Source organism: Ornithorhynchus anatinus, chromosome 17, assembly GCF_004115215.2.
Source record: "Ornithorhynchus anatinus isolate Pmale09 chromosome 17, mOrnAna1.pri.v4, whole genome shotgun sequence".
Lineage (NCBI taxonomy): Eukaryota > Metazoa > Chordata > Mammalia > Monotremata > Ornithorhynchidae > Ornithorhynchus > Ornithorhynchus anatinus.
This window is the reverse complement of record NC_041744.1, coordinates 32,934,407-32,949,591: the sequence shown is the minus strand read 5'-3', so window position 1 is coordinate 32,949,591 and position 15,185 is coordinate 32,934,407. Positions and strand designations below refer to the sequence as shown.

Below are 15,185 nucleotides of genomic sequence, written 5' to 3'. Positions count from 1 at the left end.
ACCACTAGAAGGAAAAATACAAACACCCACCAAACATTGATTCAAAAAAAGAACAAATCTGCACAAGGCAAATCCTAAACCAGACTTGGTGACAGTGACTTCTTCTGTGTTTTCTTTGAATTTTACAGTGGTAGTCAGGTTGAATCAATTATATCTATGAAAAAACTTGCCCACACATTTCACTGCATTTGGTTCTCTGCTGCCCTAGCAAGAAGGTTCTGTAAGGGACAAAGGCTTGGTGGGGTAAGATGATCCTGCCCCACCATCTATGCAAGGCTGGGAGAATGTCTTCTTTATAATGGCTAAGGGAGTTAGACCTTGCAGTGCTTAAATCTGTAAAGAAAGGAATGCCAGGGCTCCCTTCTTCCATTGCAGATTCCTAACGATTTTGGTGTAGACAATGAGATGATTGTCATTCTAATAAAACTGCTATGTGCGTACTAAAACAATTTATTCAAAAGGGCAGCCTTCTAAGATGCCCCGTCGATGTTTACAAAATCTAAAATACGGATTTTATATTTACTTTCAAAATGAACTGGCAAGCCCAGAGGTGCCAGGGCATTGAAGTGCCAAGGCCAGAGGTCCAGGATTAAGCCCTGGAGCCAAGGTCAAAGGCTTTTTGTTCTGCTTTAATTTTCGAGTTTCACCCTCATGACTGCAATTGTTTAATTCTCCAAAGCATTTTGGACTGCAGTTTATTATAATGACACACAGGGGCTCATCACGAACCTCAAACAATGTTAGAGGCATTTTTTTAATTTTTACCCTCAATGACCATGGGAGAGCATGACGTGTTTTCATCTTCCAAAAGGTTGCAGAGAGTAAGAAACTACCCCTATGATCTCATAAATCCTCCCCATGTGGTAGGTAGAGTCTTAAGCAGGACTTCAAAAGAGGGGAAAAAAATGGAGTCAACGCCAAAAAACGGCCTCAGCTGAAGCCCCAGAGGAGCATTTATTACTTCTGCTCAATGTGATGAAGCAACCCGGTCAGAGCTGCTCTTTGCAGGGTCCAGAGGGCTGATGGGAATGACTTCTGACAGCTGTTGGAGCCACTTGGACGTCTACATGTAAAACACAAGATCCGATCCATATGGAAATAGGCTGCCCCTCTGGCCTAAAGCTCTTTCTTATTGGGCTGGAGACAGATCGGAAAGGAGGGGCGGGGGGAACGACACACACACTTCTTGTTACTCCAAATTTAATGTGTGCTTTTAGAAAAAACATACATCATAGAAGAATCCAAAAAATTCGGAGGCCAGGCCACTTCTTACACTAATCAAGCTTGAAGACAGAACCATTTCCTGATGGAGGGAGGCAAGCAAATAAAACTTGATAAAGAATAGGGCAGAATTCCATTAAACAGCCCTATTTTGGCTGTAAACAAACTCAAAAGACCATCATTAAAGACGAAATATGCATATTTAAAACGGACCGTAAATAGACTGAGACAATGGGGGTAGCTAGAAAAGATGCATTTTCTCAACTCTCTGGGAGCCCAATGCAAAGTCAATCTTCCAAAACACTGAATTCAATACAACTAGAAGCCTTTAGAACTGATGGGATCTCAAAATAGAGAGCTGGGTTCTAATCTGTTAGACTGTAAATTCCTTGAGGGCAGGGACCATGTCTATCAACTGTATTGTACTTTCACAAGCAGTTAGTACAGTACTCTGCACGAAGTAAATAATAATAATAATGATGGCATTTGTTAAGCGCTATGTGCCAAGCACTGTTCTAAGCGCTGGGGGTAGATACAAGATAATCAGGTTGTCCCATGTGGGGCTCACTGTCTTAATCCCCATTTTACAGATGAGGTAACTGAGGTACAGAGAAGTCAAGTGACTTGCCCAAAGTCACACAGCTGACAAGTGACGGATCCGGGATTAGAACCCAAGACCTCTGACTCCCAAGCCCGTGCTTTTTCCACTAAAGCCATGCTGCTTCCACGGATTGATTACTCCTGGGCTGCATCACTTACCTGTTATGTGACTTCAGGCATGTTACTTCATTTCTCTGTCCCTCAGTTTTCTCATCTATAAAATGGGGGTTAAATACCTGTTCTCCCTTCCTCCCTTACCCTCCACTCCTGAGAATGTGAGCCCCACGTGGGATGGAGATTGGGTCTTATCTGATTACACAGTATTTAGCCTAGTGCCGAGCACAGTGTCTGGCCCACAGTTAAGCACTTAAATATCACACTTATTGTTACTGGGAAAGAACACTGAGCCGCATGTGAATAATTTAAATGTTGTTTATGGTTTCATGGATTTGAGAGTGAGTGGAGATGATGAAAGCTGGAACCACTGTTCCTGTTTGGGATCTCAACACCAAGAGAGATCTCAATAGATCTTAAGCACCCTAACATCACACTTCCCAACTTGGACAGGATTTAGGACAAAACATTTTTCCAAAACCAATTTCCAGCTCCTGAAAGCTCCAGGCACAATTCTATATACTTCAATCAAACCATCAATGGTATTTATTGAATGCTGTGTGTAGAGCACGGTATTAAGCACTTAGCACTGTACCCTTGAAAGTTTGGAAATCAGATCATCCCTCTTCCCACCAACCTGTGCTCTGTATGCATGAAGGTGTTAGGTTCCTTATCACTCCCCAACGTCTTCATCATTTTGAAGCTAAGAGTCCTTGAGCAAGAGACAAACCTTGCTCCAAGAAATCAGAACCGAGGACATTGGCTGCCAGGGTCTCATCCTTGAGGCTTCATCCTACCTGGAAGTATCAGTTCTTCTAGTTCAATCACAGAGCGCTTGGTGCCGAAGTGTTCTCTGATCAGCTTCTTCAAGTCCTCTGGAGTCCCTGGCTTCGGCTCAGATTTTGCAAGGACATCAGAAATTTTCTTCTAAAAATTTGGGTGGGAGGATGAGACAGACAAAAACAGAGCAATAAGAAGATTGGAATGGAATCTGAGCTCTTCATGTCATCAAAAAGGAGCGACTTCTAGGTCATGCCCAACTCACAGAGTTTAGCAGGGAAGGAGGGGGTGGAATTTGTAATTCAGTGAGAGAGGCTCATGCCTTCAGTTATTTTCCAGGGGTTAATAAGGAAAAATAAATGAACTATCCAAGAAAAATAACTTGATAGATGTTTGTCATAATGATATTCCACAGTGTGACTTGCATACTATCATCTAACAGGAAGGAGGAAAGGGAACCTTGATCCTTGAGAGACAGCATGGAGATTTTCCTTCAACAACAGGATATTTTCAGGACAAGAATCTGCCTTGCTCCCAAAGGTCCTGAGGCCTGAAGGCCAGCCATAAGCAGCATACAGCCTCATTACTTGATTCTCTCTAGCCCACTACCCAGTCCAATAAAAGCAAAATATTCCACAAAAATATCTGTATCAGCCATATCAACGGGTCCAGAAGTATAAATTAAAAGCTCTTTATTCAGTGAAGGCCATTACATTTATTGATAGAAATTGTGAACACCAGATAGCTACCCGAGGCCCTCAACAGCTTGTCAAAACAAGATAAGTGACCTTTCAGCCAAAATAATTATCCATCCTTGCTTTAGGCCTAGCCCATTTTCTGAGGCAGGGAAACACATGATCCTTTAGAGAAGAAACTTTGGGCCAGGAAGACCCTGTGTCCTAGGCTGGGATCCTGAGTTTGGGGAGGGGACACCCTGCATTCTGCAGACAGGAACATGGAGGAATGAGTCCTAAGGCTTTCCAGCTGCTTCTAGACTCCACTCGCCTCTAATCCTGCTCCTTTCCTACCGTTTCCATCCCATCATCACCTCTCACCCAGCCAAGAATGGTCAAGGCAGCAACTGAAAGAACTGAATATTGAAGATGTATCTTAAGGGGACCCAGTTTATGCTGACCGCATGTAGCTTTAGTTCTGGCCTTGATGACTCACTCATTCGAAGGCCATTAAGGCACATGAACTGCCATGCAAAGTCTGAATACTTGCTTTTTTCCTAAACTGTGGCAAATCTCAACAATCCTGGGATCTCCCATCTTTCTTCTTGGCAATTTCTTCTCTCTCACCTCTGTGCTCTGCTGAATATGTTTGAGTTCACTATTTCTCCTCTAACTTCTAATCCCATTTCTGCTGACTCCCTCTATTAGTTCCTGCAGCACTCAAGACTCCTTTGAGGGTTAGAGAACTCCCCTCCACTTTTCCTCAGTCCAAAAGTCCAGAGAGTCTCTGCTGACTCTTGTTTCTCTGGGGCCAGGAGGCTTTTGCCAGAGTCTCATGTAGTTTTAGTGGGCCCAAAGAGACAAGTGTGTAACTTGAAGAGTAACTGCCTGAAGCCATATCAGCACTTACACTTTTGCCAAGATAATGGCAGGTTTTTTTAAAGTCAGACTATACATCTCTCACATAGCTGCTTCTAGAAAGAGTTGATGATCTCTGAACACAGGATTTCCATTGGTCGGGGATGGGGTTACTACACTCTCACCTAGATGCACAGAGATGAATTAGATCAGGGGGTGTTCAGGACTGGATGTGGCTTGGGAAGGGGTCAAGGGGCCAGAAAACAGATGCTCATTTAACCCTACAGCAACTCTGACCTCAGTCCCCTTAATAAACAACCTGAAAAATCACTTTAAAAACCCTTGCTCTTCTTTGGTCGCATTAATACATCTATTTAATCCATGAGGCTAATTTTTTTTTTGTTATTTTTCATACACCTTCAATTCACCATGTCATTTCCCACCATCTCCACAGGCATGTGGCTGACACTGGGTAAGATGTGGCCCTTCCGAACCCCATGGCCTGTGGCACAATCCTAATCTCAGAGAAGGAGGCTGCACCTAAAGAAAGCCCAGCAGAGAATCAAACCCAAGAGTACCTACCTTTCGCCTCCTTTTGGCTTGAGGGGTACTCACTGCCTTCTCCTCTGGCTGAATCAGAAAGCATTCTTTAGGCTGGAAACACAAAGGGACAAAAAGTCAGGTGAGGAGGGGCAGGCATGAAAAACTGATTCTTGCTCAGAGACTATTTCCGCTGTACATCTTCCAAGATGCCTTTCCAGCATTGTAGTTCAGTCCATGGGGGAATAGGCTATTTGGAGAACAGCAGCACATGCAGGACACATGCATGGGTGGGAAGTGAAAGTGACCCATGGAAAAAGGGATCATATCATATGGAGGAGACCATCTTTGCTGGCAACCTAGCATGGAGCATTTTACACTAGGTTTATGGGGTTGGCTAAAAAAGTCTTCCTGCCAGTAATCTGGAGCAAGGTTGGATAACTAGGGGAGGTTTGGGAAACTGCAGGAGCGTTTTTTTTCTTAAAATGGTATTTAAGTGCTTACTACGTGCCAAGCACTATACTAAGTGCCTGGTTAGATACAAGCTAATCAGTTTGGATACAGTCCCTGTCGCACATAGGGCTCACAGTCTTAACCTCCATTTTACAAATGAGTTACTGAGGCACAGAGAAGTTAAGTGACTTGCCCAGGTCACACAGCTGACAGGTGGCGGAGCTGGGATTAAAACCCAGGTCCTCTGACTCCCAGGCTGGAGCTCGTTCCACTACGCTATGTTACTTCTAAATTCCAAGAGAGTTCCAAGAGCAGACAGAGGGATTGCAGAGGAGAAATCGAATCTCAAGCGCAGAGAATTGGTTGTCCACTGAGAATCCCAAGGTGGGGAAGACAGAGCTTTCTCTTTGTTGCAGGGTGTTGATGGAGTTTGGAGAATAGTGTCACACACTGGATGGGACTCCCGATAAACAGAAAGTTGAAGCTTTGAGTGATATACAGTGCATTTAAATAGAATTTGTCATGAAGATGGTAATGGTATCTAGAACACCCGAATAACTGCAAAACTATTCCCCTCAAACAGGAGCTAGGCTGAATAATAATAGTAATAATAATGATACCTAAGAATGACTGTAACTGAAAGGACAGGCCTGGGCATTATGTTGGGTCTGCAGGTAACGCCAGACTCAATTATAACCGATGGAAAAACACTACATCTCAAGAGCATATGAAATGAAAGGCCACTCACCATTAATATGTCTATTCTAAATGATGTTGACTGTTTCATGCATTCTTTCAAACAGGAATAGGAAAAAAACACCACCAAAAATGCTTACTTGTGCCTGCATTAAACCTTACCTGTAATTTCTGAAAAGTTTACTGTTTTGCTTCAAGATGTGATGAAAGTTCTTCTCATCAATAGGCCCCAAAATAGCTTGCCTGTTACCTGAACTTTAAGTGCCCTGCCCCATTCTGTGCTATTTTTATACCGAGTTTTCAAAAACCGCAGAAAAACAGGAAATTTGTGCTAAAACCTTGATTTATAAACTAAAATGCCTCAAATTCCATGTTTATTAATCATAAGCAGAACATAAAATGTTTCCTGTGCTGGGTTTTTTATGCAACATTTCAAAACAACTTACCAAGAAAGTTCTAAAACATAAAATGAAAACAGGCTTAATTTTTATTTGATTCAAATTCCACTCCACTAGAGGTCAATTCAGTATGAGTACTGACAACTCAGGAAGAGTAATCTGATTGATTTTACTAACCAAACTAGCTTCATCATTACTGATGCACTTGCTGCAAACTAAATGAGCTCCTTAGGGCAGATAATGGACCAAAAATAGAGATGGTCATAAATCCAATCAGAGATTTCCTGTCTGATCACCACACACATGGTTGAAGAGTTTCTGGATTTTGGAAATGCCAAGAAAGAAGTAGTTTGGCTTAGTGGATACAGCATGGGCCTGGGAGTCGGAAGGACCTGGGTTCTAATCCTGGTTCCACCACACATCTGCTGTGTGACATTGGGCAAGTCACTTCACTTCTCAGTGCCTCAGTTACCTTATCTGTACAATGGGGATTAAGAGTGTGAGCACTTTGTGGGACAGGGACTGTGTCCAATCTGATTTTCTGGTATCCATCTCAGTGCTTGGTACAGTGCTTTGCACAAAGTAAGCTCTTAACAAATACCACAATTATAACAATAATAATAATTATGATAATAATATTAGTTTGAAAATGACCAGGAATCAAGGGAAATGGAAATCAAATTTCAGATTACACTTGGTAAAAATAAGCATGCTAACAAAACAAAAGGCATCCTAGGCTTTCTTTTCCTTTTCCTAATATTAATGTAGAATCTCAGACTGAATATTGCCAGTTGTGATCCAGTAGCTACCTCCAGGGTGCTGATATGAAACAACATAAAGCTGGGCTGAAGCCACTGCTTTTGATGAACTAACATAGGCCAGGCTTCAACCCGTGACCTTAAGTAAAAGGCCTGATTCCAATCAACAGATGGCTTAAGACCCATTTTGCTATCTTGGAGTATCAGATCTGGAGACAGCACCCTTGGAAAAGCCAATTCCATTTTCATGCTTAATGAATGGAGTCTCTCTACATGACTGGGCTCAGTGTGGTGTGAGATAATTGATGCTTTTCAGGGTAGAAGACAGACAGCTCAGACATTTCCATGTAATTCAAATATCTGGAAATGGGATCAGTTATGAGAACACAAAGTTTCTGAGAAAGAACAGCAAAATGGGCACACTAAATCCTCTGAAGAAAAACGGAAGCCATATTCTTGAACTGTTGGTTTAAGGTCTTTGGAGCTTAGACTGTGAGCCCCATGTGGGATAGGGACCGTGATCAACTGGATTATCTTGTATCTACCCCCAGATGCATCCCAAGGTCCTTCTGTGGGTGACTTACAGCTTCCATCTGACTTAAACCCTGGCAGACTATAAAACAACCAGGCCCATAAGACCTTGAAATGACCCTGAATTTTCAAAGGGCTACATCCTACTCAAATTATTCCATGCCCCTTCTGCTACTTTCATAATAAAATCCACTGCTATGGAGCCACACAAGAAAGGAGAAAGAAGGGTGATAGAGTGAACTCATCGATTAATAATGGGTGTCAAAATCATCTGGTTTAAGAGCGGATTTACTGTTTAATTAATCAACATCTTGAGTTTGCTCTTCAGAAACAGGGATGAGGATAGTTGTTGTGACAACCATCTCTTCAAAAAGATACCATGCTACACAACAGTGCAACAATGTTTCCACTGAGGAACACTTCTAACACTGGGCCCAAAGCCTAAGAAGTGCACTGGAGAGGGTGGAGGTCCCTGATTTAAACTCCACTATTCCAAATGGCTCCACCTCTCCAAATGGAGAGGAGTTGGGAGCTGGGAGGGGAAAGTGAGAAAATTTCTGCAGCCATTACAAGAAGCAACGCAGGGGAAGAATGGAAGGGAGAGGCTGGATGGAGTGTAGAAAGGAAACTGAGGCTTAAATTGTCAGGACAGAGAAAAAAGAACAGCAGCAGTGAGGAGCAGAGGGGAGCCAGAGTGGGAGCTGAGAGCCTGGGATGGCTTTCTTTTGCCGAGAGCCAATGGGCCTGGTGGGTGCTGACTGCATTCTCAGACTGGAACCTGGGGAGTAGGAAAAACCTAAGGATGGACGAAACAGTGTTTGAGAAAGGAGGAGTGAGAAGACAATTACAGCAAATATCTCTGGCATTGGTTTGGGGTCTGCCGACGTCGTGAGGAGCAAAGGCTGGTCAGCAGAGGATCGGGTAGTGGAGCCATTTGAAGGATAAGGTTGCATCTAGAATAAGAGTCAAAAGAAGGCACAGCTAGTGTCCTTTTGAGTAGCATTTTTTAAGAGCCTTGATACTCCAGATTTTTGCACAAAGTAAGTGCTCAATCAATACCAGTGATTGGGGTTAGGGAGCTTGAAAAAACTGTGACACATCCCAGAGGTGAAAGATTAGGCTGAAATCTTGAGAAATAGGGCAATTTGCAATATATTTTGAAAGAAATATTTGAAGGAGGAAAAGCCAAGACCAGCTGGCTGGAGTTTTCAGGAAGCAGGCCAAGTCTTTGTAAAAATGAAATAGATGCTAATTTGGTCCTAATTGAATGGTGATGTGCTTTAACTCAGCTGAATCAGTAGCTTGACAGAAGAGAGGTATGGACTGAGGAATGTCATTGGGACTTAGAGCTGGGCCCCAAGGGTTCTGGGCTAGAGGAGCAGTGTGGACTAGTGGTAAGAGCATGGGCCTGGGAGTCAGAAGACCTGGGTTCTAATCCTGGCTCTGCTAGATGCCTGCTATGTGATTTTGAGCAAGTTATATAACTTCTCTGAGCTTTAGGTTCCTCACCTATAAAAGAGGGATTCAATATCTGTTCTCCCTTCTAGACTGTGAGCCTCATGTGGGACAGGGACTGTGTCTAACCTGATTTAACTTATATCCCAGTGCTTAGAATGTGCTCCACACATAGTAAGGACCTAATAAATATAGTAATAATAGTAATCATCATCATAAGAATGATCATGATAGATTCTCCACTAGGATTCCTGAATCTGGGAAAGTCTAGAGAGCATTGACATTCATCTAAGAAGGGGAGGAGGCCGACTCCTTTCAGTTAATCATGAAACTTCTCTAGCTCCTGGACAGTGACTTTTACCTGCTTAGGCCTGACAGGTGCCTGTTCCAGTTCCTGCTGCATCATTTCGGTTTCACTTGTAGCTTCTTCCTTTCCCTCTCCATCTGATTGTCCTAAGGAAAAAAAAAACCCAAAAAAACCCATGTTGGAAAAGAAAAGAAATCTGTCTCATTATATTAAAAATTGGTGGGCCGAAGGGGTCATCTGCCTTGCATATTAATAACAGGGTTCAGTTGACAATAATGGGGACTGTGGCATTCCTGAAACCTGATAGGGCTGCTCTACCTGTTAGCTTGCTCAAACTGAGCACAATCAACCTCAGAGAGAGCAGGCCACTAGGGGCCACAGAGAACATGGATGAGTTGCCTTGCCCTGAGGGTGGGGCATGCGCAGAACACCCCGATTCAGGGAGAGGTGCTGAGGAGAGGACTAAAAGCGATGGGGTTTTGCACCCAAAGAAACTTGGCATAACCCTGCCTGTGGGCCTATCCCTTTCACAAAGTGCCCAAACCTGAGTCTTTCAATCTTCGTTCTAAAGACTTTCCTTCTTGAAACTCTTTCCCAATGCAGGCCATCCACCTGGAAGGAGGGGTGGGTGGTCATCCCATTTCCTGTCTTCTCTTTAGAGACACCCATGCACTAGATTTTGCACGCCCTCTACTAACTCCTGGGGCACGGGGTTTCTCAGGTTGTTTCCTCGGCCATATAGGTCTGATGTCCTCTAGCCTGGCCACTCTAAATCACATTTGGAGGCTTGTTTACGCTAATTTGCTGTTTAATTACTGAGATAAAAAGGAAGGAAGATCTTCAAAGAAAGTGACGTCAAAACAGATCTCCGGAAATATTTTTAAACGATCAATGCTTTCTCTTTTTAACTTCAAGTCTACACAACTCATCAAAATCTGGCATGTGAAAGTGTAATCTGCATTCAAGCAATCTGGTTTAAATAAAACAACAACATGTTCTTAAAGGTCAACCGGTTTTATACCTTGAAAAAAATACAGCAAGGAATGTGGCTATTGATTTCCCAACAACTTCATTAAAATGTTTGTGGTCCCTTCTTTACCCCAAAAGACATTGCACCTGAAATCTACACACACCTGAAACAGTACCATTATTGTTTACTGATTACCGTTTACTGTCACCTCCATAAATCTGTGGGGGACCTGAGCTAGGGTGTTGTCCCTTACACTCCCACAGGGAAATCTGCTCTTCTGAAGACGAGATGGTCTGTCTGTGATTTCCATTAAGGGAGTCCTGAAAGGAAACTCTTTTTCCTGAGCTGCCGTATAGCCCCCACAGGAAGGTGCATGAATTGGCAGGAAACCTCCCTCACCCCTTAAACCTCTGTGTCCGCTCTGTATTGAAGAGATTCACCAAACATCCTAGGGCAGCGACGGCTTTGGTGGAGATCAGGCAAGGCCTCCCTGAACTCCCTTAATGCGTCAACACCCTCCTGAAAATTCCACTAGCAGGGTTGGGTCGGGGGGGTGACCCAAGATTTTTCTTGGCAGGAGTTGGTGTGAGTTCAGTTATCCTGGAAATGAGGGGTAAAGTCAAATATTGTACCTCCTCTTCCTCCCCAGTTCCTATCCACCCACACAGCAAGAACAAAACAAAGTTACTTCAAGGGTGTGGTCCTAGAGAAAAAGTCTCCTCACATGGAGCTCTTATTCTAGTTTCTTAACAATTTGCCACCAGCCTACGCCTCCTGCTTTGCTATGAGAAAATGACCAGTGCCTCTTGCTGTCCAATTGTTTCATAAGACGCGGAAGAGAAGATGTTGAGAAGTGTAACTTTTCACCTAGAGATGGGAATCCCCTGTCTCAGGAGCCAGGAAACAAATGGGATTAGGGCCTGCGGGACGATGTGCCTTCCACCAGCTCTGAAGAGAAAGAAAACGTGTAAGAAAATGGTGGATGGATAAAATGATCCCTTTGAGGTCCCCTACCAATCCAACGGCTTCACGGCTCAATGCTGTTTTCCTCCTTCGTGGCCTTGACTCGTACCCTTGGAGGAGAAGGCTGGCTGTTCTCTGGGGAAGCTATGCCTCACACATGGAGAAACAAAGCTGAAGGCAGAGGAGTTTCACGTTGAAAATCCAAAGCCCTCTGCAGACATAAATCAGACCCCAAGGCTGAACAACAGCTGAGCCTTAAGACCACGTGGACACTCTTCCTTTCATTCCTTTTGAAAGAGCAGAGAGGTCAGTGGAGCAGACAGAAACTTCTAGTGGGAGCGAGTCACCAAATGACAGGTCTTCCTTGTGAATGCAGGTTATGCAGCAAACGGCCCCTTACATTTCCCTTCTGAGACCTGGCTCCTGAAGGCTCAAGATATACAGTCACAACAGACCGGGGGCCTAAAATACATTTGGCTGTAGGTGAGGATGAGTTTAATAAAATTGGAAATAGAAGAAATAAAATTGAATCCTTCTGAGGAATGCTGCCTGCTGCTATCAGATATTTCCTTACAGTGGTTGGAACTATGAAAGGGAAGATAAGAGCCTCCAGGTTGGAAGGTACTGTACCTTACCCACAAGCTCAATAAAGCTGAGAATGTCTCTAAACCAACAAAGATGCAGTTTAGACAGACTGATCACAGCTAGAAATGAGAGTGTCAAGTCAGAGTGAAGATATGGCAGTAGATATTAGATGACAAAATGTCTCCCTGAGGAAGCAGGAAAATTCAGCCTCTACTGATGGTTTCTAAGCTATGAAATGCTTGACTTCCAGCTCAACGACCCATGACCACACCAGGTAGGGGGTCACAAAAGACATTTCCTCTATTTCCACTCGCTTTATGGCCAGGTCATTAACACTCACGGGGTCTGATCGCACCACAAGATGATGTAAATATTTTTGGGGCCCCCAAACTGTTGGTTTCCCCCAGAATCTGCTTTGGGAACTCTGATGGAAATAACTGTGCTTTAGTCCTAAACACCATTTGGGACTTTGCCACTTCCCACCTACTGTGGCCTCTGAGCGCCCTCAAGGAAATCCCCTGAGACCACAAAGAAGATCATCCAGCTGAGCTGAGAGCAAGGCCAATAGCATCCCCAGGCAGCAGATGTCAATCAGAAAACTCCACCCAATCAAGAAACCAAAGGGTGCACTCTCACAGCAAAAATCCCCCCCTTTCACAAGCTCAACCTAATCATGCATACCTGTCTGAGTGTGCTGAAATATGAGGAAAAAAAGTTTCTAAATGAATCAGACACCAGGCTCAGACGGTGTTCAGATCTAGAAGCGGGATGGGGATGTACTGCTCTGATACCTGAAGACTCTGTCTAACATAGGCATTACTAAGGAAATGCATGAGAACCTTGAGACCTTGAGAGTGGAGCACGGGCCTGGGAGTCAGAAGGACCTGAGTTCTAATCCTGGCTCTGCCACTTGGGCAAGTCACCTAACTTCTCTGTGTCTCAGTTAGCTCATCTGTAAATTGGAAATTACTATCGTGAACCCCACGTGGGACATGGGCTGCGTCCAACCTGATTAGCTTGTATACTATCCCAGAGCTGGCATAATACATGTTTAACAAATACAATAAAAAAAACTACCATTATCACTTTCTTCAGGAAGACAGGACAGTGGTGACACATAAAATAATAATAATAATAACTATATTTGTTAGGCGCTTACTATGTGCCAAGCACTGTGCAAAAGAATGCAGTGAAAGAACAGGAGAAACCCTCTTGAAACCTTTCCTTTGTTAGGAGCTAGACCACAGTCTTAGATGCTTGTCAGCCACTTAAACATTTTTTGTAGATCCTGCTGTGTGCACACAGTAGCATTCATTCATTCAATCATATTTATTGAGTGCTTACTGTGTACAAAGCACTGTACTAAGCACTTGGGAGAGTACAATATAATAACAAACTGACACATTCCCTGCCTGCAATGAACTTACAGCCTAGAGGGGGAGACAGACATTAATATAAATATCAGCACAGCTTGGGCAGAACCAGAACTTGCCTTTGGTGTTCCAGTTCTTCAGAGTTTTCACCAAAGAGTTTTTTCTATAATCATTACAGTATATATTTAACCATATCACTTAACCATTATAGAAGTAGTGTGGCCTGGTGGAAAGACAACGGGTTTGGGAGTCAGAGGCTTGGATTCTAATCCCGGCTCCTCCACTTTCTGATGTGGACCTTGAGCAAGTCATTTAATTTATCTGTGCCTAAGTGACCTCATCTGTAAAAATGGGGATTAAGACTGTGAGCCCTATATGGGACAGGGACTGTGTCTAAGCCAATTATCTTATCTCTACCCCAGAGCTTAGTACAGTGCCTGGCACAAAGAAAGCACTTGAGTGCCATAAAAAGAAAACCCTCTGTACCAGGCACTGTGCTAAATTCTGGGTTAAAATTAAGATAATCAGATGAGTCACAGATCCTATCCCCCTCAGAACTAACAATCTATATGCAGTTCAATTAATCAGTGGTGTTTACTGAGCACTGTGTGAAGAACACTACACTAAGTGGTTGGGAGTAGATCCATCTCTACTCTCAGGGATTTTACAATCTGGCAATTCCTATTAGCTCTATGAATTCTCATGCTTAAAGAGCCCTGTGGGCGCCATCATCATTACCATAATTTATTCAGTGCCTAATCTGAGCAGAGCACCGTTCTAAGTGCTGGGGTAGGTACAATTTAAACACGGCGAAAACAGTCCCTGTCCCACACAGGACTCATAGTCCAGGTAGGAGGGAAGAACAGGTACTGAATCCCCATTTTACACAGATGAGGAAACCGAAGCACAGAGAAGTTAAGTGACGTCTCCAAGGTCACATAGCAGACAAATGGTAGACTTGGTATTAGAACCCAGGTCCTCTAACTTCTGGGACTGTACTCTTTCCACAGGGCCACACTGCTCCTCCATGGGCCTGACTCAAAGCACTAGGCACAGGAGATCCTACAATACAAATAAAAGTCATGGTCCGTTTCCTTCAAACTTGCAACCTAATGGGAGACACAGGCATCCACCGACTGCATTCAATAGGTAAAAGAGGAACATAGGCATGAATGCTAAAAAACACATGGAGGCAATTAAATACACGAATAAATGACAGATATACCCAAGTGCAAAAATTCCGCTCCTTGAAGCATCTTAATCTGAGCCATAACTATAGTTTTGACATTTAGATTTCGACAAGTAAGATTTCTACTCAACATAAATTAAGACCTTTTCATAAAAGTCCATTTCAATAACTCTTCACTCCTTCAATATTCCTTCCAGGTGCACATAAATTCCTGTGGTTTCAGAGAGGTCTATGAACAGAAGGAAAATGAGTGTGTCTAGGTGAATGGGGTGGGCTCCAAGACGCTTTGCACTGTTGATTATATCTTTTGTATGGAGGCATTAGCTAACTGCCAAATAGCCATGATGCTCTATTGCTTAAGTACAGCATTAGCACTTTGCTTCTAGACTATCCTGCTTGATGCAAAGATGTGCGGATGGGATTCCAATTCCTTCTCTGCCAAGGCCCAAAACATCTTATCATCCTCTTTTCTCCCTTGCCTGAGCTATGGAGAGCTGTAATTGGGAAACCCGGAATGCGGAGGATGGAGACGTTTTAAGGGTTCAGACAGGCTGCAATCCAACAGAAAGCCTATTTTTACTCTGCCATTTCCCCTATCTGTAATAGCTTTTAATGGCTGTCTCCCCCTTTAGACTATGAGCTCCTTGTGAGCAAGAAACATATCTATCAACTCTACTAGCTGTTGAAAAGGCTGGATTTGGCTCTGGATGTAGATAGTCT

At 43.4% G+C, this 15,185-nt stretch overlaps 1 protein-coding gene across 1 annotated transcript in view; it reads right to left on the bottom strand.

The window, feature by feature from the left end:
* Positions 1-15,185, bottom strand: part of CMSS1 (cms1 ribosomal small subunit homolog) — a 109,519-nt gene that overhangs the window by 7,219 nt on the left and 87,115 nt on the right. The window contains exons 2-4 of the mRNA XM_039914457.1: positions 9,440-9,531; positions 4,830-4,901; positions 2,733-2,862 (exon numbers count right to left, since the gene is read on the bottom strand). Of these exons, the coding sequence (XP_039770391.1) occupies positions 2,733-2,862; positions 4,830-4,901; positions 9,440-9,484 (247 nt within the window). The 5' untranslated portion in view covers positions 9,485-9,531. The remainder of the gene's footprint in view (positions 1-2,732; positions 2,863-4,829; positions 4,902-9,439; positions 9,532-15,185) is intronic.